The sequence below is a fragment of the Triplophysa rosa genome, linkage group LG17 (genome assembly GCF_024868665.1).
Source record: "Triplophysa rosa linkage group LG17, Trosa_1v2, whole genome shotgun sequence".
Lineage (NCBI taxonomy): Eukaryota > Metazoa > Chordata > Actinopteri > Cypriniformes > Nemacheilidae > Triplophysa > Triplophysa rosa.
The window spans coordinates 4,621,719-4,647,533 of record NC_079906.1 but is presented as its reverse complement, the minus strand read 5'-3'; the positions used below and the strand labels follow the sequence as shown (position 1 = coordinate 4,647,533).

General features: G+C 42.0%; 1 protein-coding gene across 4 annotated transcripts in view; it reads left to right on the top strand.

Annotated features, from left to right (window-relative positions):
• The window catches only part of vps13a (vacuolar protein sorting 13 homolog A), a 57,137-nt gene that overhangs the window by 27,424 nt on the left and 3,898 nt on the right, over positions 1-25,815 (top strand). For 2 of the 4 annotated variants that reach the window (XM_057357574.1, XM_057357572.1), the window contains exons 40-68: positions 1,400-1,753; positions 1,975-2,076; positions 2,158-2,310; positions 2,393-2,645; positions 3,736-3,896; positions 5,158-5,261; positions 5,628-5,913; positions 11,644-12,051; positions 12,130-12,234; positions 12,653-12,799; positions 13,841-13,972; positions 14,060-14,193; positions 15,549-15,635; positions 16,864-16,990; positions 18,135-18,364; positions 18,504-18,657; positions 18,825-18,971; positions 19,408-19,489; positions 19,653-19,722; positions 21,147-21,261; positions 21,515-21,628; positions 21,741-21,886; positions 22,401-22,482; positions 23,847-23,960; positions 24,058-24,133; positions 24,220-24,383; positions 24,464-24,509; positions 24,592-24,715; positions 24,819-24,933. In XM_057357574.1, the coding sequence (XP_057213557.1) occupies positions 1,400-1,753; positions 1,975-2,076; positions 2,158-2,310; positions 2,393-2,645; positions 3,736-3,896; positions 5,158-5,261; positions 5,628-5,913; positions 11,644-12,051; positions 12,130-12,234; positions 12,653-12,799; positions 13,841-13,972; positions 14,060-14,193; positions 15,549-15,635; positions 16,864-16,990; positions 18,135-18,364; positions 18,504-18,657; positions 18,825-18,971; positions 19,408-19,489; positions 19,653-19,722; positions 21,147-21,261; positions 21,515-21,628; positions 21,741-21,886; positions 22,401-22,482; positions 23,847-23,960; positions 24,058-24,133; positions 24,220-24,383; positions 24,464-24,509; positions 24,592-24,715; positions 24,819-24,933 (4,332 nt within the window). The remainder of the gene's footprint in view (positions 1-1,399; positions 1,754-1,974; positions 2,077-2,157; positions 2,311-2,392; positions 2,646-3,735; positions 3,897-5,157; positions 5,262-5,627; positions 5,914-11,643; positions 12,052-12,129; positions 12,235-12,652; positions 12,800-13,840; positions 13,973-14,059; positions 14,194-15,548; positions 15,636-16,863; positions 16,991-18,134; positions 18,365-18,503; positions 18,658-18,824; positions 18,972-19,407; positions 19,490-19,652; positions 19,723-21,146; positions 21,262-21,514; positions 21,629-21,740; positions 21,887-22,400; positions 22,483-23,846; positions 23,961-24,057; positions 24,134-24,219; positions 24,384-24,463; positions 24,510-24,591; positions 24,716-24,818; positions 24,934-25,815) is intronic. The other 2 variants (XM_057357575.1, XM_057357573.1) reach the window with 1 other exon arrangement.

The following is a 25,815-nucleotide window of genomic DNA, read 5'->3' as shown; positions in this document are numbered from 1 at the left end:
TGACTAGTTACACCCAACACTGTAACTTACACATACATGTGCTATTATACTGCATATTTATACTCTTGTTCATTCCAAAATGGCTAAAAAATCCTTTCTTGCTCATTTATCTGAGACAGTATTTTCCTTTGGAACTATAATATCTTTTAAATTAACTATTGAGACCAAGTTAATATGCCTCCACTTCAGTAGTCCCTTAGCAATTTCAGTAGTTTTGCACTAAGATGTTGTTAAAATTGGTATGTTCAATGCAGTTGTTTTAAAAGAAAGATAAAAGATACATTTCTAGATTCAACACTATTTGTTCTTCAGACATTCCTCTTTAAAAGAAATGAAATACCAGATTTTTAAAAAATGAACCACATTTGGTTTTTGATGACTGAAAATGTGTGCATTTTAACAGTTTTCTCATAAAGCCACATTTAGATCCTCATATCTCTAGGACTGCACCTTATAGGGCTTTAAAAATGTAGTTCCCAAAAAACAAGTTGGTCAAGAACAAGAATCTAAAAGGACATTAAGGTATCTCTAATGGTTCTGGAGTTAGAGGCATGCATATTTTATAAAAGGAACAGCTGTCACCATTGGCATAAAATGCATCAAGGATTCTTAAAATTAACAGTTTTCCTAACAGATATACTGATCTTTGTGTAAAAATAATATAATGATGCTGGCATATTTCTCATGTCATTTTTTACCCCCTCTAATATGGCTCCAAATTTAGAGTGAAAATTGTAATTTTTATCTCCTCCTACAAATTAATTTATTACTTAATAACTATTCACCTGTGGCATTTCATTTTTTTCAACATCACTCCAGATGTTGGCCTTGCCTCTGTAAAACTAGAAAAAAAAATCAAAAATTAGAGCCGGGGAAATATTCAAAATTTGGTTGATTTGACACAGAATGACCCAGTTAACTTAAGTCAAACAAACTTAATTTGAAAGGAAAGCAAGATTTTTCTTACTCCGTTGTCAGTTATTTTATCTTATTTTAAACAAAAATGTACACTTATAATATTTAATTTTTTCAAGTCTTATGTCATTTTGTTTCTCAAGTAAATGTTTTTTGATTTAAGAATGTTTAGATATTTGTACGAAAAAATATTTTACATTTTGTTTTTATTTTTTTAAAGTTAAAATTAGTTTATTTTAAAATCATGTTTTCTTATTGTTATAATGTTTTTATTGTATTAGTTAGCTGTATTTTTTTGTCATTATTACTTAATATTATTATTATAATAAATGGAATGCACAATAAAAAACAAATACATTTAGCAAATTATTCATTTTGTTTATGTATTTCTTTTTAAATATATTTTTTAGTGCATTTTCTGTCCCGTCTGATTATCATCTGTCAACGATTAAAATCCATAACCTCTCTTTTCCACCTCCTAAAGGTGTCTCCCATCATCATAAACACCGTCATCACCATTCAGTCAGCGCTGAGCCCTGCAGCCGAGACCCCGGAGGAGCTGGAGAGCCCCGTGCCACACGATCTGTGGGAACGTCGCAACCTGCGAGACCTGAAGCTCTGGTTCCTGGAGGAGGAAGGAGAGGAAGACACCCAGTCTGTTGCTCCTCTCATTCCACAGGGAGAATCTCTCAAAATGAACATCCAGTCCATCTGTGTAACGCTGGAGGCTGGGGTGGGTCATCGCACCATGCCCATGCTTCTGGCCAAATCCTCGTTTCACGGAGACGTGAAGAACTGGACTACACTCATTAACCTCCACTGTCACCTGGACCTGGAGGTCAGATCATTATATGAAACCTTTTTACACTTTTTACTCTTTGAAATCCCAAATTGAATTGCCGGACGGTCCTGTGATTATGATAAGTTTCAGCGGGACATATCAAAAGACTTTTTTATCAATTTATTTCTTTATTTTCAAATAACCAAAAGCCTTGTTTGGTTGTGGAAGCTGTAGGTCTCAAACTTTCATTTCTTAGATATGTTTTTTGTTTCCTGTAGGTGAATTATTATAATGAGATGATGGGTTTATGGGAGCCACTTTTGGAGCCGCTGGATGATGAAGCCAAAGACGGCTTTAGACCTTGGACTCTGTCGCTTAAGGTTAAGCTTAATTTCATTTAACACTTCAGATAAATGCTTCCCAATGTTTGTATTGTTATTAACTCCTCATTTAATATACAGATGAAGAAGAAACCAGTTATGACCTCTGGGGTGTCCGATGAGGTGGACGGCAGCGTGCCTGATTATAAAACCGTAATCAGCTTTGCAAGCAAAGACCAGCTCAACATCACGCTCTCCAAGTGTGGCCTACACATGCTCAGTAATCTGGGGACGGTAAGAAATCGTAGCATGTTGAGGTTGTTGACAAGTGCCGTCCTTCTCTCGCGGGAATGACAGTGTGTATGTTCACTCGCAGGCATTTGCAGAAGCTGCCAAGCAGACCGCTGAATGCATTCAGACCGACCAAGCTCCGTTTGTGGTGAAGAATCGTTTGGGTTTGGCAGTGTCCGTGCAGCACAGCGAGGTGTTTACACCTATCGGTAAAGAGTCTAAACAGCGTGTCGTGGAGCTCCAAGATGGAGAGAATCTAAATATGGACTACACAGTTGAGTCCAGCGACCAGTTCTCTGCCATGACCAGCCTCAGCACCAAAAACTACATACAACCCAGTAAGATCTCTCATGCAACACAGACACATGTATCAACTAATTCATTAATTTATTTAGTTTACAACGTATTTGTTAACATTAGTTTATGCATTAGGTAATATGAACAATATCGTTTTTTAACATTTGTTTATATGAAATTAAAGGGACAGTTTACCCAAAAATTAACATTCTGTCATCATTTATTCACCTTCAAGTTGTTCCAAAACTGTATAAAATTCTTTGTTGTGTTGAACACAAAAGAAGATATTTGGAAGAACATGGGAAACCAAACAGTTCTGGTGCACCATTGACTACCATAGTACTTTGTAGTTTTTTGGTAGTCAGTGGTGTCCCAGAAATGTTTTGTTACACACATTCTCTCAAATATCATATTTATACATTCAAAAATAAAAAATAGTTTTATTTTTATATGCATGATTTTTCATAGTCAGTTAAGTGCCATTTTCAGGGCTGTCACATCCATAATGGTACATATATATTCCTCATTAATGGACACATGAAAATGAATATAAAGTAAATATTTCATGTTCTATAAAAAGGCATCCCTTCTCCATTTGTTGGGTATTATTGCTTTAGATTTGTGCATTTTTAATTCACATAAATCCTACAAAGGTTGTTGTCTTCCAAAAACAGTGTCCTTTTTTGTCACATGCATAACGCAGGTCTATTACCCTTATTATAAATAGAAAGCTTGTGCGTAGACTGATATTTTTCTGATGTTTAGACTCAACAATGGTTTAGTAAAATATAAACAAATGGTTCAGTACATTGGAAACAAATACATTCTCTGAGTGTTTTTATGTCACATCCATAACACAGAATGTCACATTTATAACGCTGCAATTGCCCAACAGTGTTTAAGATTCTAAAATACAACATTTAATAATCACTATTTTTACCTCATATTGTGATTAGAAAAAGCATATGGGTAATAAAAACTACCCAGATTACCCTACCAGCCACAATAACAAACCATTATGCCAGCAAAATTTGACCAGGCAAGCCCCATTCTATTTCAGCATTTTGAAATGTAATTGATAGTTTTAAAGAGTTAAATCGTACAAGGTTTCCAAAAAATGTTTTTTTCCAGCTCCTGTTGGCCACACTGCAGCGAGTGTCATCCCGCTGATCAAAACAGGGCGAGGGATGTACAGCGTCATGCACTTTGACTCAGGTGTCACACGCTTCTTTGTCTGTCAGATATACACCGTGGAGGGCAGCAAATATGTCAAGATCCGCTCTCCTTTCCAGGTGAGTGTTTAAAAAACACACATTTTAATTTAAAAAATTACAATTTACAAATTTACAAACCTAAATCATGGTGACAATCAACAGACATCTTTCTGTAAAAAAAGAACCTTAAATACAACAAGGAACTTCGACAACAACATCAGCTTTAATAAAGCCTGCAAACACTAAAACGATAATCTTTTGTGTCTCTTGTTGTGTTTATTTGTTGTTCATAAAGAAAAAGCTGTACATAAAATATTATAAAAAAGAAATTACCATGATTTCGAACCGTTGTGTGATGTAAAATTGTTTGTTCAGATTACATGGTTTGACACATTTTGGACACTTGAGTATGTATGGCCAGTCAGCAAAATAATCTTTGCTAGCAACATGTTTAGGCTAATCTTATTCAGTATACACAAAATAATAAACTCTATATGTAAGGACCACTGACCTATATAAATGACGTCATTACGCTGAAGCTACTGCGCCGCCATGTTGGTATGCCCAAACAATCTATTAAATTAATAGGGAGTTATCACATATTAATGATAAAACAGTAACTTACCAGTCCCCGTTTTTATATCTTAAGTCTCACCGTACATGCTTACAACACAAATGTCTTAAGCCTGTAAATGGTTAATTATTTAAAGTCGGGAATCTTCCCGTCTTATTAAAAATAGAGTGAGTTACGTTCATTTTCATTACAGTTGCGTACATACCAGAGACACCTCAACACATGACAAATGTGCTAATTCTGAAATCTAAATACAGTTAAAAACAAGCTCTATATGTTCTTTAAGCCATGAAGCTTTATTTCTAAACATTTACACATGTGCCATTACAACAGTGTGCAATACACATTCACCTTCTATACATTGATTTCTATACGTCGCTATTTTGCCCAAAATTAACATAAAAATTGGAAAAAAAACATCACAAGTAACAATTAATTTAAACACACATGTGAACAAAAAACGTATAGTGCGCATAATAAGCTGAAAAATGGGTTATTTTAGATCGTCATTTTGACTGTAAGTCAATGGCGTGCTCTGTCAGTTGGGCAAACCAAGATGGCGGCGCGTTCGCTTCCAGCGGCTTCACCTCCTTCCGTTGGTTTAGCATTCTGGGAGCAATCCAGTCATTTATATAGATCAGTGGTAAGGACACAAATGGTTTCCTTTACATTAGGTGTCATTAGGTGTCATATAATATATAATATGTGTTTTGTTGTTGACACATTGATAGATTGTGATGTCAATCTTTTGCATTGATTTTGTAGATCATCAATCATTTCTCCGTGCCATTCCGGGTTTATGAGGGATCTGTGTGTCTGGGCACTTCTCTGCCTAAGGAGGAGTTCTGTGTGCCACTGGGTTCCTACAGGTCAGTTATAGCACGTTAGCTCTGCGTATGCATCTCTCGCCATGCAAGGGGATGCTTTTTCTCAGTGAGAACAAAATTATAGCCCAAGTCAGTCAAAGTAACGTATTATTTACTTGTCTCATGTGAAACGTGACTGGATGTGTGAATATCGGCTGTGGTCTGTTTCTCACACAAATCTATGTTATGGACACAAGTCATGTGAACTACAGTACTTCAATAGTGCCAAGCATTGAAAAAAGACCCAAACAATATATTCTACTGTATGCTTACTCGGTTCACAAAAACGTTTTAGCCGACGCACCACTCTTACATTATAAATATGAATATAATTATATAATTAGCGCTTTTTTCTTTTTTGTCTGTCAGAGCTGAGCTGAGCTTGCAGCCTGCACTGGAAGGTGAGGAAGACTACAACCGCTCGGAGGGCTTCACTTACAACGAGGTGATTCAGAATCCAAGAGAGTGTTTGCAGAAAACCTGCTATCATCACGGAGACAGGACTCGGATGATGAAGGTCAACATGATTCCTCTTCCAGACGCTGTGATGTCACACAGCACCGAGGAGGGGTTTGACAAGCCCTTCGTTCTGCACCTGTGGCCCACCGTCCTCCTCCGCAACCTTCTGCCGTTCCCCATCACCTTCAACTTAAAGGTAGACATCCTACAGCAGAGCTAATCAACCGGCGGCCCGCCAGTCATCTTTACCTGGCCCGCCCTAACATTTCAAATAAGAGGAGAGACTTGAAGAACGGTGTGCTTTAAGAAAGCACGTCCTGAGACGCCACATTTTTGAAAGTCCAAAACGCTGCTACATTCAATACAAAAGTTATTCCTGCGGCTCTTAAAGATATATTGACGTCTCAAAGCGTTTTGATTGGTCTGTTCAAGAAACGTAATGTTATTTACAACATGATCATCGGCAATCCACAGCCAGAGGCAGTCGGTTTGCGCACGCGATAGGTCGCGTTCCAAAGCGCATCTTGTGCCCTTGAAGGTAACTGCAGGAAGGGTACACAACATGAACGGTTGTCTCAGATAAGGGAAAAACTGTTGTTTTTATTACTGCATTCATTATGTGTGATTTAAACGGCTATATTTATGAAAAACGTCTTGGTTACGGATGTAACCTCGGTTCCCTGATGGAGGGAACGAGACGTTGTGTCGAACCGACAGAATGGGGTTTGTCTTGAGAACCTATCATCTTCTGAGTATTTAGAAAAGGCCAATGAAAATTGGCGAATGAAATTTGCATGCCGGGCTCCTCCCCGGATGTCCGGGTATAAGAGGGAAGCCGGCGTGCTCATTCATTCACCTTTGGTCTGAGGAGCCTAAAGCATCCTCCCCCGACCGCTGGGGTGGGCGGCCAGTGTTGTGGCATGAGGGACACAACGGCTCGTTCCCTCCATCAGGGAACCGAGGTTACATCCGTAACCAAGACGTTCCCTTTCTGTCGGTCTCTCGACGTTGTGTCGAACCGACAGAGTGGGGTTCCTATGGAAAACGCCACAGCACTGAGCCGCGTCACAATCTCTGCGGAGCGACGTTGACTGGCCTGGGCGAGTCAGACGAACACGCTAACGCGAAATTATGACCCTCCAGTGGAGAGGTAGGGGGACCCAGAGCTTTACACAAAGTTGGGAAACCCCTGTCACCGGCCGTCACGGACGGAGGCCTAGTTCTCTAAATGGCGAGAAGCCGCCCGGCACCGTATGGGCCACTGGGTAAGCATTATTCCCCCCGGGGGAAAAACGCTGCAGAGGCCACTACCTACCGTAGGGAGGAATTAGTGGAGACAACACATGGTCTCACCATCAGGGGAGAACTCATGGGAAGAAAGTGCGGACTGCAGGAGTTAACCGCAAGGTGGGAGTCCACCTGGGGAGGTCATGGGTTGCCAAGGTGGGAACCATTCATGAGGATACATCAGACGGAACAGCCCACGGAGGGGGGGGGTTACCACGTCTGGAGCACTAGGTCCGGTTAGAGCTATGTGGGCGATAACTCAACTGTTCCCCGGCCTAAAGGGGCAGGGCTGCTCTGCCCAGCCTGCCCCGAGGAAGGTGCTAGTGATGGATAAAATGCCTTTTCTTTACCCAGTGGGGGAAAGAGGGGAGGCGTAATAGCCGCTGATCCCCCTAAGGAAGGGGGAAGGGCTTTCGCAGGCTTACGCCCTACCGGCTGCCGGTCCTACACCTTGCCAGGATGCGGGTTGACACCGGTTCCGCGCGTAGGTATTAGAACCTCACGGAATTGTTGGGTATAGCCCGACCCCCAGCTCTGCAGATGTCTGCTAGAGAGGTGCCCTGAGCCAGTGCCCATGAGGAGTGACCTTACTCCCAACGGGCAGGGGCGAATTGAGATCGGTATGCCCTAACGAGGGCATCCACGATCCAGTGCGCCAGCCTCTGTTTGGAGACAGCCCTCCCTTCTGCTGACCTCCGAAACAGACAAAGAGCTGCTCAGAGCTTCTGCTCTGTGTGCGGTCCAAGTAGAGGCGCAGTGCGCGTACTGGACACAACACGGATGGGGTTGGGTCTTCCTCCCCAGTGGGGAGCGCCTGCAGGGGGAGGAGTGTGGAGGGGGAGAGGTTACTCCCCAGTCTCTTTTGAGGAAGGGACAGCTCGTACCCGACCAAGCAACTCTGTGGGTCTTCTCGTCGAGAAGAGCACCAGGACGAGAAGAGGCACCACCTATGGGCGTATAGCCGCCCAGTGGCCGAAGCCCTAGCCTGAGTGACGTCCCAACCAGACCGGGGGTGGGTCACTCAGATCTCCTCGTCCCGTCCAGACATGGAACCAGTTTTTGCCTGGGATGCTGTAACGTGCCCCTTCCCCTGGGGAAGCAGTTCACCAGGGGGAGCGGCCAGGGGGAGTTGTTGTCAGAGCCTTAGCTCCGAGAACCAAGTCCTGGTTAGGCCAAAGGGGCGTAACTAGTACCACTTGATGCTCCTCTTCCCTGGCCTTGCACAGGACCTGTGCAATTAGGCTCACTGGGGGGAAGCGTACTTCCGCTTGTCCCGCGGCCAGCTGTGTGCAAGGGCATCCGTGCCAAGGGTTGCCTCGGACAGGGAGTACCAAAGCGGACAATGGGGGGAGTCCGGGGAGGCAACAGGACCACCTGTGCCTGGCCGAACTGCCCCAAATGAGCCGGCTGCATGGGGATGGAGTCGCCACTCTCCGCAAGGCGTCGACTGACGAGAGAGCGCATCGGCTGTCTGGTTCAGGATGCCTGGGATGTGTGTGGCTCGCAGGGAACTGATCACCTGCTGACTCCAGAGGAGGAGGCACCGGGCGAGTCATGTTAGCTGCCGTGAGCGAATGATATATGCCACAGCAGCTGTGCTGTCCGACCGGACCAGCCCGTGCTTGCCCTGCACGAGAGGTAGTAGCCTCCTCAATGCAAGTAGCACAACCAACAACTCTAGGCAGATGAAATGCCAACGCAGGCGGGGGCCCGTCCACCGCCCCTACACTGCTTGCCCGTTGCACACGGCACCCCAACCTTGCAGGGAGGCATCCCAAAGAGGACCCCTGTCCGCAAGAAGGTCATGGAGACCAGGGGGTTAGGGTGTGTCGGCAGAAAAGCGTGTGACCATACGCCTGCTGCCGGTGTGCCACGCTCTCCAAGGAACTTGACTCTGTAGCCAGTGTTGGAGCTGTCGTATGTGCATCGACCCGAGTGGGACTACCCCCGCCGAGGATGCCATGTATCCCAGGAGTCTCTGAAATGTTTCAGGGGGACCGCTGACTGTCTGAGAGCCTCAGGCAGTTCAACACTGATCGGGCGCGCTCTGTTGTCGCACTGCCTCTGGGAGGCCGCATGGGCGCGGGCTTCCTCGTCGCGGGTCTCGCGCCCCCCACGGGGGGTGAGCGGGGCCGCTCATGAGGACAGAGTCGAGTTCCATACCGAGAAAGAGGATGCTCTGCACCGGGGAGAGCTTGCTCTTCTCAGTTGACCTGTAGCCCCACCGATCTAGGTGCCAGAGCACCAGGTCCCTGTGTGTACACAACAGATCTCGAGAGTGCGCCAGCTGAGCCAGTCGTCGAGATAGTTTAGTACCCTAAGGGGAAGGAGGGCGGCTTCCACGACCTTCGTAAAGACTCGTGGAGACAGGGACAGACCGAAGGGGAGGACCCTGTACTGATATGCCCATCCCTCGAACGCGAACCGTAGGAACGGCCGATGTCGAGGGAGGGAGGAAGGAGACATGAAGTACACGTCCTTCAGGTCGATTGCCATGAACCAGTCCTGACACCTGACGGACGTCAGGATGCGCTTCTGCGTGATCAACCTGAAAGGCAGCTATTGTGTAGGTGCCTGTTCAGAACACACAGACCCAAGATAGGGCGCAACCCCCCGCCTTTCTTGGGGACAATGAAGTACATGCTGTAAAACCCGTTGAACATCTCGGCTGGTGAGACGGGCTCGATCACTCCCTTCACCAGAAGGGTGGCGACCTCGGCCCGAAGTACGGGAACATCCTAGCCTCTGACTGAGGTATATCGGATGCCCTGAAACTTGGCGGGCGTGAGGTGACTGGATCGCGTAGCCGAGACAGATCGTCTTCCCTAGCCAGCCTGACAGCCTGGGAAGCCGGACAGGCTCCCAGAAATGAGATGGGGACTAAAGGTACAATCTTTTTCATCGTCCCCCGGGGGGGTGGTTCGATGGCTAGCAGTACGGATTCCTTGCCGGGGAGGTCCCCCGGGGAGGAGATCGGCTCTGCTGTTTTTCCTGCCTGGCGACTGCGCAGCTCAACGCACTGTCTGACTGAGAGTGCTGAGGGCTGGTGTTTATACTCGACATTGCGCTTCGCCATGACGCAACATCGAGTTTGCCGTTCACCGTCGTGCAGAGGGTGGGAGCGGCTGTGATAACGCAGAGAGAGAGGAAACTCTCTTTTGAGAGTAAGTGGGCGCTAGCCCCCCGGAGGGGGCCAGCAAATGGAGAGACGGGGCAGGATCTGTCCCTATTCGACTTCCCAGCGATGTGGCTGGGGTCGGGCCCAATGGTAGCCTCGATCCACCTGAGGTCTTCCCATGAGGGCCGCATTGCCGCAGCTGCTGATGGGGCGATGGTCTCCTCTTCGCTGTCTCCTCCAGGGGGGGTCGCCTGAGTGGGGGGCCAGAGCTGGAGGGCGTCGAAGAGGACCAGGGCTGCTGGGAAGCAGACAGTGCGCGGGACTCGACAGCCGAGGCGGCCGAGTCGCGGCACGGAGGACAGCTTCTTTACTGTCGAGAACCCTCCGGGGCAGGCCGCGTGCAGGTCTTGCGCACCCCGACGGTGTGGGGGTGAGCGGGGCCGCTGCGGCTCGACAGTAACACCAACCAGCCCCCCCCTGCGAGACGGGTGCGTCGAGAAAGCGGACCTTCTCAGCGTTACTCATCTGCGCAAGGATCAGCCAGAGGAGTTTCTCATGGACCACAAGTGTGGACATCGTCCGACCCAGGGCCCGCGTGGTCACCTTGGTCGCCCATAGAGCGAGGTCGGTGGCGGCGCGGAGTTCCTGCATAAGCGCTGGGTCGGTCTTACCCTCGTGGAGCTCTCTCAACGCTCTGGCCTGGCAGGAGCCATAGCGTGGAGAGAGGAGGCAGCTTGGTCCGCCGCAATGTAAGCTCTCGACACCAGAGATGCCGAGACACCACATGCTTTGGACGGGAGTCTAGGTCGAGCCCCCCCAGGTGGCCGCCGCCTACGGGCACGAGTGCACCACGGCGGCATACTCCACCTGGGGGAGAACGACGTATCCTCCAGCTGTCTCAACCTCGAGGGAAGAGAGGGTGACCGAACTTCCAGGTCTTACTAAGTTCCTCATGCACTTCCGGTAAACATGGCACTGGGGGGGCGGGCGCGGCTTGGAGCCGCGCTCAAACCCGAGGCGCCATGTAGCCAGACGCGAGTGCCGGGAGAGGCAGTTATTTACTTATTTATTGATTTGAGTTTTATTATTTCAACCAAATATCTTCTTGAAAAGACAATCCCGATCACATCTTGGATGTACTTGGGGAATAAATGAACAGCAATTTTATTTTGGGGTAAACTAATGCATTAAGGAATATTAAATACAACTAAAAAGACAATATCCCTTTGAATTAAATATCATGAGAAGGCACACATACTGGATGCAATATTTGTGTGCATGTTTAAATATATGACTTATAAGTAACAGCAGCTACATTATGAGAGAACATTTATTGATGTAGTAAAAGTGTTTGACGATAAGTATCTTTTAATTTAATTTGAACAATTAATTGTCAACAAAAATAGTTGTAACAGCAAATACTAGTAATTGCAGCTCTAGGTTTAATGTTTGACAGAAAACTGAACAACTCTGAATATATTACAAACAACATTTAAACAAATGTGTTTTGGTTTTATTCAGAGTAATGGAGATCCCCCCGTTGAACTAAAAGAGGGTCACTCGTCCCAAATCCATACGGCCATCATGGATTTTTCCATTGTGGAGTTGAAGCTCATTGGTTATCTGCAGCAGGATTGGGAAGGCCAGTATAATCTCAGCAGTGATCAGGATGAGATAAGCTTCATCAAATTCCACTCGCTGCGATTGGACGAAGAAACTGAAACCAAGGCGGAGCTAGACATCGCCACCCATGTTAAAAAGGAGGAGGGTCAGCTGGTCGTGGCCGTGCACTCGCCATATTGGATGGTGAATAAGACGGGCAGGCTGCTGCAGTATAAAGCAGACGATATTCATCGCAAACACCCGAAGGAGTATGACATGCCTCTCCTCTTCTCCTTCAAGCCACGCAACTTCCTGCAGAACAACAAGGTTTGAATGCTCCAAGAAAATACATTTGTTTTTTAAAACACGATTCTGTTTATTCATCTCTCAGCTTTCTTTTTTCAGATTCGTTTAATGATTTCGGAAAGCGAGTTGTCGGACGATTTCTCCATTGACACAGTTGGTAGTTACGGTGATGTTAAATGCAAAGGAAGGCAGAAGGATTACATGGCGAGTAGCAGAACTTCTGTTTCATTTCTTGTTGAAAAGTTTCATTCATATATAGACCGTTTCATTGGACGCACGCAGGCCTGACCCCAGTTAACTTCCGGTTTGTGCTTGGCTAGTGTCTAATAATATAACTTTTCCTATTTAATTTAATTTATGTTAATATTAAGTTGTAATTAATTATTTTACTGTATAATAATTGCATTAAATAAACGATTTGTTGATTTTTGTTGTATGTTCATTTTATTAAATAAACAGTTTGTTTAATGGGCCCTGCAAGTTCAGTTGGGGTCACAAGAGTCCACATGTGCAGTAACGTTTGTTTATGTTGTTAAGATGAAACCGTCTATACATTTTAGATGTTTTGCGTTGACTTGAAATAATTATGTGACATGTCTCGTCATCGTCTGTTTTTTGGTAGGTTGGGGTGAAGATAGACGCGTCCAGCTTCAGTTTGACACGGCTGGTGACGTTCCTCCCCTTCTATATGCTGGTGAACAGAACCAAGCATGTGATTCGAGTTTGCGAGGAGGGTCTGGATCAGTGGACAGAGGCCCGACCCGGACAGGTGAAAAACATGATTCCACAAACTAGTTATAGCAAAACGCTAAAGAAAAAGTTCATTCAAACCTTGAATGAATGGCTTGAGTTAGAAATGGCATGAGAAATAAATGATAGATTTTACAGTTTAAAGGGATACTTCACCCAAAAATGAAAATTCTGTCATCATTTAGTCACCTACGAGTTGTTCCAAATCTGTATAAATGTCTTTGTTCTGATGAACACAGAGAAAGATATTTGGAAGAATGCTTCTAACCAAACAGAGTTTTCCCCCCATTGACTACCGTAGTAGGAACATTTTCTTTTTTTTGTTTTGTTGAACACAAAAGAAGACATTTTGAAGAATGTAGGACAGTAAACAGTTCTGGGGCACTTTTGACTACCAATGTATTTTTTCCTACTACTGTAGTCAATGGGGCGCAAAATCTGTCTGGTTATAAGCATTCTTCCAAATATCTTTCTCTGTGTTCATCAGAACAAAGAAATGTATAAAGATTTGGAACAACTCAAAGGTGAGTAAATGATGACAGAACTTTCATTTTTGGGTGAAGTATAACTTTAATTTGAATTTTTATAGTTAGGGCTGTCAAACGATTAATCCCGATTAATCGCATCCAGAATAAAAGTTTGTGTTTACAATATATATGTCTGTGTAGTGTGTATATTTATTTTGTATTTATGAACACATACATAAAATATAAAGATTAATAAAAGTTTATATATAATTTTAGTTATTGGTGTATTGGTAAATATAAATAAATACTAAATATATACTAAATAAAATCTAAATATTTCCTAATTGTATATACGTGTATGTGTGTGTGTTTATAAATACAAAATAAATATGCACCATACACAGACATATATTATGTAAACACAAACTTTTATTCTGGATGTGATTAATCGCGATTAATCGTTTGACAGCCTTAATTAAAATATATCGACCTATACGTGTATATTATCTAAAACTCAAAATTGTGGGTCTTCACTACAGTCTGTTACCTGAAAACTACTGTATTTATATACTGTATTTCTGTGTTATTTCTAGGCCGCCGTTCCATTCTGGCCAGAAAGAGACTCGAAGAGGCTTCGAGTCAAAGTCGAAGGATGTCAGTCATCACCACGAGCCTTTGACTTCCACCAACCAGAGAACTGCCTCCTGCTGCACCTGGACAAAACTGTACGTTATCATTACCTACAGTATACATTATTATAACCTACACAGAGAAACAAAAGCACATTTTTTATTTTTTCTTCTTGATTTTAGCTGGGCGGTATTATCGTTGACGTGAATTTGACAGAACATTCGGCTGTGATACGCTTCTCTGATTACCACGACGGCGCGGCTCCGTTTCTCCTCATCAACCACACAAAAGACGAGACACTGCAGTACCACCAAAGGTGAGAGAGACCGCATGTACCCATTGCTATATTTACTATGTCTAGTCATCATGGATGTACATCTTACCAACAGTAGGCAACACATTCTGCAGCAAGTTTGAAAAATGTGAATTCTTCACTGAAAAATCAATCCCAGAATGCATCCTGATTATATACATATTCAATTTAAATCAGTATTTAGTGCATACAGTGTTATAATGTACAAGCATTTGAGTTCAGTTTTGGTTCTTGCTATAAGTGACCCTGGACCACAAAACCAGTTATGAGGGTGATTTTTTTTTAATTGAGATATATACATCACCTGAAAGCTGAATAAATGAGCTGTCCATTGATGTATTGTTTAGGATAGGACAATATTTGGCCGAGATACAACTATTTGAACCTCTAGAATCTGAGGGTGAAAAAAATCTAAATTGAGAAAATCGCCTTTAAAGTTGTCCATCAGAGGCGCTGTAACAGGCCGTGGCTAAGAAGAAACAGGTTTGTTTTAACGCTCTCTATTGGATTACCGCTGTAATGACGTTGTGGCGAGTAGATGAACCCGAAAGCGAAAATTAAGCTTTACATGGACCAAACTTGAGTGGGTAATTCCCAAAGAGCGGGCTGCAGCGAGTGAAGTTTGCAGGCGTGTTTCCGGCCATTTTTGTTTGTGATTTTGCTGCATCCTCTCACAAAAATAAAGTTTTATATACAGTATTTACGGTGGGAAATTTACAAAATATCTTCACGGAACATAATATTTACTTAATATCCTAATGATTTTTGGCATAAAAGAAAAATCGATAATTTTGACCCATACGATGTATTGTTGGCTATTGCTACAAATGAAGAGTTTGGTTCCAAAATGAGATAACTATGTTTTTAAAAAATATCAAAAATCATGTTTTTATTATGTTATCATGTTTTTATTGTGTTAGTTAGCTGTATTTCTTGAGTTATTATGCCTTAAATCAAAACAAACCAACTGCAGTTTGATTGATATTAACTGGAATGCACAATAAAAAAACATGATTTTTGAACAATTTTAAAAACGGAGTTATGTTATTTTGGTACCAAACTCTTCAAAGATACCCGTGCTACTTATGACTGGTTTTGTGGTCCAGGGTCACATATGTTTTGTTTTTGTTATCCTTGATGCTTTCTGTTTTTTGTGCGTTCACATTTTTTCAGTCACTTGAAGCTAACTCTGTTTGTTACCATGCTAGTGTTGTGAATGCATTAATGCCATGGACTTAAATCACGAAGCTTTTGTAACCATTCACCGTCTGACAATCTGTCCATGTTTTCAACTTTCATTTGTATCGTGTTTAGTGTTTTGGTCACTGTGTTCTTTCTTGTCCTTTTATGTCGTTTAGTTGCAGGAAGCAGAAAGATTCTGCTTGGTGTCCAGATGAGTTCCTGGATATCTCTTTATCAGGGGGGGATGAGACTCAATCCCTCTGGTACACAAACACTCTCACAGACAAGTGTTATCGAACGAGATGCATGGAAATCTCTCTTTAAACTATTTTCTCTCCCCTCGACCTAATACGGGATCTGTCTGGTGAAGGCAGCCGACTCCTTTCATATTCTCTTCCAGCTGCTTCATTCATCCAAATTCGTTCAGAAAAACAAATGCAATTTCCTTTAACTGCGATTTCTCCCACAGAGTATAACGTTGGAGTCTGACGTTATTTTTTCTCATCTTTGTGTGTTTTGTACCTTGTGGGCTGTGAACGGAAATGAATCAACTTGCTTGTAGTCGCTGTTCTTAAATCTGTCTTCATTTCTAGCTTATGAATGCCGCACTTCTCTTGTGTCTCAGTGGAACTTCATCTTCTATTGAAGAGCATGATGTATGAAACGAACGATTCCCTTTCTGATCGTGTTTGTACGTGATTTATTCTGGGGTATAAACATGTCAGAGCTACGGTTCTGGAGTTTCTCTGGTTTCTGTAAGCTACAGTGTTCACTTTTGAGTACATGTCTCTTCTGGCTGCATCGCTGTAAAGTGTCTTACTCCAAACAAACTTTACTACATAAAATCATCTGGAAATAGCATGTCAATTATTTTCTCTACTTAAAATCAGTAAAAGTAGTTTTGAAGTTTACGTACACACAGTCCGATAGTTAGTATAGACCATTTTATCGGACGCGCGCGCCTGACCCCCAGTTAACTTCCAGTTTGGCTAGCGTCTATTACTATTAACTATTTATATTTTATATAATTTATGTAAAAATTAATTTGTATTATTATTTTACTGTATAATAGTTAATAAATAAACGATTTGTTGAATTTTGTCATATGTTCATTTTATTAAATAAACAATTTGTTGAGTGGGTCCCTGTAGTTCGGTTGCATTTAAAGAAACCGTATGGTACATTGACATCTAGTGGTTGAGCTTGGTATCACAGTCTAAATTCAAAATATTGGAGAGAACTTTAGCCAAGTAAGGGGTTTCTTTTGATTGTTATCAGAAATAATCTACAGTTCAGTTGGGGGTCACAAAAGTGCGTATGCGCAGTAACGTTTGTTTATGTTGTTAAGATGAAACTATCTATAATATCAAAACTTTTGAAATTGTCCAGTCAGATAAGTGGAGCAACACTTGCTGTTGTATAATAAAGTTTGTTTATGAGAGGCTGTTTACTCATATAAACGTGTATTTACTATGTTCTCAATTCTGGTAGCTCTCAGGCAGAAATCGATGAGCTGGGTCCAGGTCAGGCTGTGTACTACACTTGGGCTGAGCCCACCGGATCACGAATCTTGAGCTGGAAATGGGGCAAGTACAAAGGAGAACTCAAGATTGAAGAGGTGAGATACTGTACTCTATAGCTCAATTAAGTTTGCTTTATGCCGCCGGTCACATTTGACTTTTCGTTCTATTGACTTCCATTCATATGCATGAGAATGCGTCAGACCGGGTCCGAAGATATTTCGCTGCATAGCAAAGTTCAAGTTTGGTGAACTTTGATCTGCGAATTCGCTTCGCGTGAGACCAATAGAAGATCAAAACGTCACAGAGTGACCTGTCGGTAGAGAAATGTGAAGATGGAGGAATCGCTCCACCGTCCGAACAAATTTCGCATGCTTAAAGTATAGTCTGACCACGGCATTAGGCTGTTTTTATGCATTTAAGTGAGATTTCTGAAAATTCAAGAATTGAACATTCTGTTGTCTCATTTCAAACTTAAATGATTTAGTTTTTTCTGGAGATCATTAAAAAAAAAACATTGGATGAATTCAAATACTAACCACATAGTACAAACAGCATGTTTTTATCAAATATTATTGTTCTTTTAAGCAAATATATTATTTATTTATTGTGAATATGTTTTTATATAAATAAATTAATAATCTAAATAAACATATTTCTTTATTTATTACATAGTTTTCTGGGATTTAAAATAAAGATATTAATTAATTAATAATATATTCATATTATAATGATTTAAAGGTATAGTTCTCACAAAAATGAAGATTCTGTAATTCATTCATTAACCCTCATGTTATTCAAAACCTGTATATGACTCTTTCTTCTGTCAAACACAAAAGAAGATATTTCGAGGAATGTCTTGGTGGTTTTGTGTCCGTACAATGGAAGTCAATGGGGGCCAGTGTTGTTTGGTTACCAACGTTCATTAAAATATCTTCTTGTGTGTTCTGCAGATTAAAGAAATTCATACAGGTTTGGAATGACGTGAGGGTGTGTAAATAATGAAAGAATTTTCATTTTTGGCTGAGCTATCTCTTTAACAGGCTTAGTTAGACATACCATTGCCTACCATTGAGTGAAAGTGTTCATGTTGAATCCTGCTCGCAACATTTCCAGGTCCTTTCTTCTCTTTTCTGTTTAAATGTCTCGACCACGATACCAAAAAAACAACACAGGTCGAAATTAAACTTGGATTAAAGACGAGAAACCAAACACTCATCTGGGTCTTTGTTCTCTTAATAGGACCAGTTGTTGGACGTGAACAAGGAGGGAAAACTGTTCGTCGTCTCATTTTATGAAGGCCTCCAACGTGTGGCGCTTTTTACCACAGATCGCCGCGTCTACAAGCTGATTTGCGACAGTGAGAAGATGGAGGTGGCTCAACAGGAAATCAGTATCTTGTTACAGAACATGGGCGTGTCACTGGTCAACAACACCTACAGCCAGGAAGTGGCCTTCATTGGCATCACCAGGTATAATTGGTGTTCACGCTGTCCGATGGCAGACAGAAAAAAGTTTTCGCACCTACTCTAAAGCACTTTTGTGGCTGTGTCGGTAATGTTTACTTCAGATATTTGATGTGTCGACTGTGTGAAACTTTGTGTTGGTCAGTTCTGATGTGGTATGGGAGACTAAACTCAAGAAGCGCAGCCGATGGAAGATTTTGAGCGGTAAAGAGGCTGCGAAGTTGGAGCACCGCTACCAAGAGTATATGGAGACAGGCCCGGTGGATAGCGCTGTCATCGACCTAGAGAACGATTACCAGGTCAGTGCTCATAGGGACTGATTCAGTTCTCTTAAAGGCACAGTGTGTCCCATTTACCAAATGACACACCTCGGATCTAAAATCATCCTCAGGAGAATAAGGTTAAATGCAATCTGTGATGGCCACGATGGTTTCGGTTCATTTCTGACTGGATGTGTGTTTGTCAGGTGTTATTTGCTGCTAATGGGGTGGCCATGAGAGTACTGCAGCCCTTTGATGCTCCTCTCAGGAGGAACTTTCTGCCCGCACTGAAGGTGGAGTACAGCGTCTCCACCTGCCAGAAAACCTATAGAGTCCAGATCAACAGAATTCAGGTTTGATTTACGCTTCATGAAGCATAACACCTGAAGATACTGCAACTACTCGAGCTATAGAAACCGTAATAAACAGCAGAGAGCAACCCAGTAGCTAATTTAAACTGTTTTGTTAAAGGGATGGTTCACCCAAAATCGGTTCTGTTAGCATTTATTCACCCTCCTGTATGTGACTCTTTCTTCTGCGAAACACAAAAGAAGATATTTTGAGAAATGTCTCTTTTGTGTCCATACAATGAAAGTTAATGGGGTCCAGTGTTTTTTGGTTACCAACATTCTTCAAAGTATCTTTTTTGTGTTCTGCAAAAGAAAGTCATACAGGTTTGAAATGATTGTGAGCAAAAGAAGAAAAAAATTCAACAGGTTTCAGTAAGCAACTGAGAAAAAAATCAATGCGTTACAGTCAATCCATCAAATGCTTTTGTTCACTGTACAGATCCAGAATCAGTTGCCTGGAGCCATCTTCCCATTTGTGTTCTACCCCATCAAACCACCCAAGTCGGTTAGGATGGACTCAGGTCAGTCGCTGTGGTTGACTTCTACATAGTCTTGAAGAATATTTTCACATTTTCATCTTCTTGAAAATTCCCTCAACAAAGAACGAAAATTTGCACATATTTGTCAAATGTTTGTGTTATGGCATGTCTGTAACATTCATTTTTTTTTTCTTGTGATTGAAAGAACCGAAACCGCTGGCTGATGTCAGCATCATCACCCGAGCAGCCGGGCACTCGGACATCCTACGCATCAAGTGCGTCTTCTACAATTTTATTTTTTTTATTTATCCTTTATTTAGCCAGGAAAAATCTCATTGAGACTTTACAGTATCTTCTTCCAGGGAGACCTGCTCAAGACGGCCGCACATAAAATTACACCCACAATCAATTACAATACAAGACAATTAATAAAAGTAAGATCAAGCAAAACGCGTACAAGACTCCTTTAAAACAGATTGCAAAAGACATTTAAAAGTACCCAGAGATGGCAGAGACTCTAATTTGACTATACTTTGCAGATCATTCCAAGCCCGGGAGAAAGCACATTTTCCAAATTCTGAGAGAACTTTTGGAACATTTAAACGAATGCATGACTGAGATCTAGTACAGTAACTATTTGTGTAAGATTAGATTTGAAGATATAGGAGGGCAGCTTACAATAAATAAATACATATGCTCTTTCCTCCTATGATATAAAGAAGACCATGCCAATGCTTCATAAAGTACACGATGAGTACGTGAATCTGCAGCACAAACAAAACGTAGCGCTGCATGGTAGATGGAATCCAGTTTCCTTAATAAAGATGAGGGCGCATGCATGTATAATAGATCACCATTATCAATTACAGATTAAAAGGTACTCTCCACTAGTTTCCTCCTAGCCTCAAAGGGAAAGCAGTTTTTTAAACGATAAAAGAACCCAAGTTTTGGTTTAAGCAATCTCTTCTCCATTTCCTTCCTCTCACCGTCTCATAAGCTGTGCCCTCACGACACCATTTCTTTCATTTACTTATATATAAAATGATTTTTTGTTTGCTAATGGTCATGGATGTTTGCACATCTTAGCCCGTGTTCACACTTGACTTCTTTTTTGAAGCTGCTAGCGTTTTACATTATAATCCTATGGAGTAAACCGCGTTTTCAAAAAAGTCCAGAGCGAGTCTTTTGAGGTTGAAAAAAGTTCAACTTTTCTGAAAAAACGCCAAGCACCTTTTTCACATCTGACCAATGACAGAGACCTTTCGTTTCCATAACAACGTGCAAGGAACGTGATTGGTCGAGAAGGCTCAAGCTCGAAAAAATTAAATGGCGGCCGAAACGCCCTCTGGAGCATAGTTTTGTATAAATGTAAGTTTCTTTTTCACTTTCAGTAACTTCTGATTGCACTTCTAGAGAGAAACGAGTATTGTATTTAATGTTTAATGTGATTGGTTATTGCAAAGATGCTCTCTGTTTATAATTCAAATAGATTTCCATTACGCTGCCTATGAAGCCTGTCTCTAAGCTGCCTTCGTGCACAAATGCTATGTTTGAACATTGCCGGCTGCTATTTGTCACCACATTTTTTTTTACCAAAAAAGCGCCATTGTCCTACAATGTCCTTTTTTGTCCTACAAAAAACTCCTACAATGCACATTGTGTCTTGTGTTGCATTATGGCATATTTATCGTGCTTACAGGTATTTTAAGGTGCTGATTCAGGAAATGGACCTACGGATGGATCTTGGGTTCCTGTATGCCATGCTAGAGCTCTTCACTCCCGAGCACTCCAGTGCTTTCACGTCTGAACAAGAGGTAACACTCGGACAACACACAAACTCTGATTCAAACCCTTATGTGCTGCCCTACTGTTTCTCTAAACATAGTTGTATGATGTATGGATGAAAAGTCAATGCAAACTTTATTTGAAGAGATGGTCTATCGACATTAGTTCGTTATTTAGTTGAGTATTTTCTGTCTTAATTCAATGACATTGAGATCTATTTGTGTCCTTTCGGGGTCACTGTATGTGATTTTTGTTGAATGTCTGTCTGTTGTGTTGTTATAGGTTGAGTTGTTTGAGAAGGACATTGAGTATCTGAAGACGGAGTTGAATCATGTTTCAGCGACAGACACGTCTCCCATGAGCCTGTACGAGTACTTCCACATATCTCCCATAAAGGTCGGTCAGATTCACTGGTTTCTGCTGGGTAGCTCCACCCACCGTGCAGTTTCATTGAATATTTCACATCACATGGATGATTGCGACCTCATGTGTGTATTTTGTGTGGCAGCTTCATTTGAGTTTCTCTCTGAGCACCGGGGGTGAAGACGGCAATAAGAAAGAGAGAGAGACCGAGGTCATTCCTGTTCAGTCGCTCAATCTGCTGCTGAAGAGTATCGGAGCTACGCTCACTGACGCTCAGGATGTCCTCTTCAAGTACTAACACTCACTCCTACTCCTACAACAGGAACACTGTACACTACTTAGGTTACTTAGATTTTCACTACACACTGATCGTAAAGAAGAAATGACTCTGGAGATGATTTCAGATCTGGAGCGATGTGGAATATGTAAACTCGACTGTGTGTATTCTTCGGAGGACAGAGTGTGTTTCTGTAGAATTTCTCTAATCTCCATCTGTGGCAGTGTTAGCCTCAGGTTCCTCATTCCAGCCTGAGCCAAACCCTCAGATCACACCTTTGGGTATTTCTGGATTTCACATGTGGTTAGATGGTGATCTAGCGCAATTTCCTTAACCATTTTTGCTCTTATGCTGCCCTCAAGTGGAAAGAGACGTTGAATGGCTAAACATGGAGTTTGTACAGTAGATTGCACGAGATTCCGTTTTCTGTGCTGATGGTGAAGATTTGTAGATTGTATGGCACTTTTCATGAGTGAACTCTTTTACCAAAGTGTCATATCTGAACCGAAATGGGTTTTGTTTCTGCAGACTGGCATTCTTTGAGCTGACATACCAGTTCCGTACCACCCAACAGCTGCAGTGGGAGGTGATCCGTCATTACTCCAAACAGGTGACCTTACACCTTTGACCCTTACATTATTTTTACTTTTAGAGGTTTTTTTTGGAATAGTTCACACCGATACAGTATTAACATGCTCGGAGCATGATGCTCCTATAACACTTTGCAAGTGTTTGTTTCGCCGGACATTTTTATAGTTCTTGTACAATTGTGTGGTGCTATTTATTGCGGTAATATTTATTTTCACGTAGCATCAATGTTTTAGTGTATATTTAGCTCAAGCACATTTTGAGCTTATATCCTTGATTACGATATACAGTATATTGGTATATTGCAAATAAAGAAACTACAATTTTTCACATATTTTAAAAATTATTTTTTCAATTGTCACTGTCAGAAAATTGAAAAAATGTCTCTAGCATAGGGAAGGTGGGATGAAGCGATTATGAGTGACTAGTACGAGTGGAACTTGGTTCATGGGGACAGTATTAGTCATAAAAGACAAAAACGATCAAATGTACACTTCTGATGTTTTGGATGGTTCATTTTTAGTAACCGTTATTTTAAACTGTTGTTTGAGCTCAATGTTATGCCAGTACCTTGTAATTTTTGCGTACGAGTAATAATACTGAAATGTTCAAATGTGTGAAAATATTTGTATGTTTTTTTGTGAGTACCGTCGATGGTAAAAAGAATTCATGTGATTTTCGTATTCAGCATGTTAAAGGGGTCATATGACACAGCTAAAACGAATATTATCGTTTGTTTTAGATATAATGCAATGTGTATACACGATTTAAGGTTCAAAAACGTTGTATTTTCCACATACCGTGCATGTTTGTATCTCCTCTTTGCCCCGCCTCTCTGAAACGCACAGATTTTTAACAAAGCTCATCGCTCTGAAAAGCGAGGTGTGCTATGATTGGCCAGTTAACTAGTGGGTAGTGATTGGTCGAATACTGCAAGCGCGTGATGGAAATGTAACACCTCTTACTATATTTGGAACATCAGGTTCCAAAGCAATTGTACTGACAGGTACGCCCACCTCACTCGCGTATACATTTGGGCGGTCTTAGTCAAATCATACCACGAACTGTTGTAGATTTGTGGGGGTGTGGTTACACGAGGCGTTTCAGCCAGGTCTGGGTGAGCGTTCGCTTTCAGATAGAATGCATCTTTTGTTCTGACACTTTAATTTTTGCAATTTTACGTGTCTAATACATGCATGGGTAACTTATAACACACCAATGTGGAGATTTTAGCGGCATCAAGAGGTGAGGTGAATTGCGAATTAATTATGTTAAACCAAAGAAAGTAAATCATATACATGCGGGGTGAGTAAATTATGAGAGAATTTTCATCTTTGGCTAAACTACACCTTTAATATCTTTGTGCTTGTGTGTTGTTTGTTTCAGGCTATCAAGCAGATGTACGTTCTGGTTTTGGGTTTAGACGTGCTCGGCAATCCATTCGGACTCATCCGCGGCCTGTCTGAAGGAGTCGAGGCCTTCTTTTATGAACCCTACCAGGTAAATCTTGACACATGATGGATGATTACAAGATTTGAGCAATTTTATTCTTGTCTAAACATAAAAAAAGACTCAAACTTTAGTGTGTGTTCCTCAGGGGGCTATCCAGGGCCCAGAGGAGTTTGTGGAAGGGATGGCGCTCGGTGTGAAAGCTCTGGTTGGAGGGGCTGTGGGTAAGAAATACTCAAATATTTGCTTTCCCCATTATATAGACAGAAAAACGTGCTCAAATTTTGACTCGCGCATCTGTCTTTCTCAGGCGGCATCGCGGGAGCAGCGTCTAGGATCACGGGTGCGATGGCGAAAGGTGTTGCTGCGATGACGATGGATGAGGAATATCAGCAGAAGAGAAGAGAAACTATGAACAAGCAGCCCAGCGGTCTCCGAGAAGGGCTGGCGCGGGGAGGGAAAGGACTCGTATCTGTGAGTAATAGCTTCATGGAAAGAGAGACTTTGGGCGTGACTTTTTGCTTATGATCATCTTTAAATACCTTCTCACGCAGGGGTTTGTGAGCGGCCTCACTGGAATTGTGACTAAACCCATTAAAGGTACAGTAAATCTGCCGAGCAAGTTCTTATTTTGTGGAGAAGTGCTCCTTTCGTCTTATCGCCAGATTGTGTGTTTCTATAGGAGCTCAGAAGGAAGGGGCTGCCGGTTTCTTTAAAGGTGTGGGAAAAGGTTTAGTCGGAGCTCTCACCAGACCAACAGGTGGCATCATTGACATGGCCAGCAGCACATTTCAGGGCATCAAGAGGTGTGTGAATACCTTTGCGTACCTGCGTGTCTTTTCCGATTATTTGTTTAAGAGGCTTAGCTATTCCATAGTTTGGTGCCCATTTTCTCTCATTTGAATTCAGAGCTGCAGAGACGTCTCAGGACGTGGAGAGTTTACGCCCGCAGCGTTTCATTCATGAGGATGGAGTCATTCGGCCATATAAGGAGAGAGAGGGAATAGGCAGTCAAATGCTTCAGGTATTTTAATGGACACCCTGCAGACTCGCCCTTAGGGTGTTCAAGACCAAAGCATTAAAATGTGCTTACCAGGCGATAATAACAACAATGGATTATACATTTGGCAACATTATTATTAACGTATTTATGTATGATCAAATCTATTTGACATATGCGCATAATGAGTTTCTTGAAACCAACAATTATGCTGATGTTTTGATCTTAAAAGCACCCATAGTTTGATCCAACCCTAAACCTTGTTTTTGTTAGAAAACTAAATTTTCACGCAGGTCCATGCGCTGGTTTGCTCTGCTGGAAAAAACAATAGAACCCTGCCCAAAACACAATAGAAAATGTAATGGATGTAATGGTTATAATGGGAATGGAAACTATAATGGTGTCTACTGGTACTGTATGTGAGGGATTCTATTGGTGAAATGTTACCTTGCAGATGGGAACCAGTAGGACCCCATTAAATCCTATTGAAATAATGCCCCAAACACACTATTAAAAGGGATTAATAGAAAGATTAGTCTTTCCAAAGAAAGATATTTGGAAGAATGTTAGCAACTGAGATTTCTGGGGTGGTCAAAAATGGTAGTCAAAGGTGCCCCAGAACTGTTTGTTTTCCTAAATTTGTCAAATTATATTCTTTTGTGTTTAACAGAGACAAAATACATCATTTTAAAAACTATTGTAGTCAATGGTGCCCCAAAAATCTCAGTTGCTAACATTTTTCCAAATATCTTTCTTTGTGTACAACCGAATACAGAAATTTAAACTGGTTTGGAACAACTTGAGGATGAGTCATTTATGACAAAATTTTCATTTTTGGGTGAACTATCCCTTTAATGGAAACCATTAGAATTTCTGTGATGGTTTCTATTGGTTTTTTATGCATCT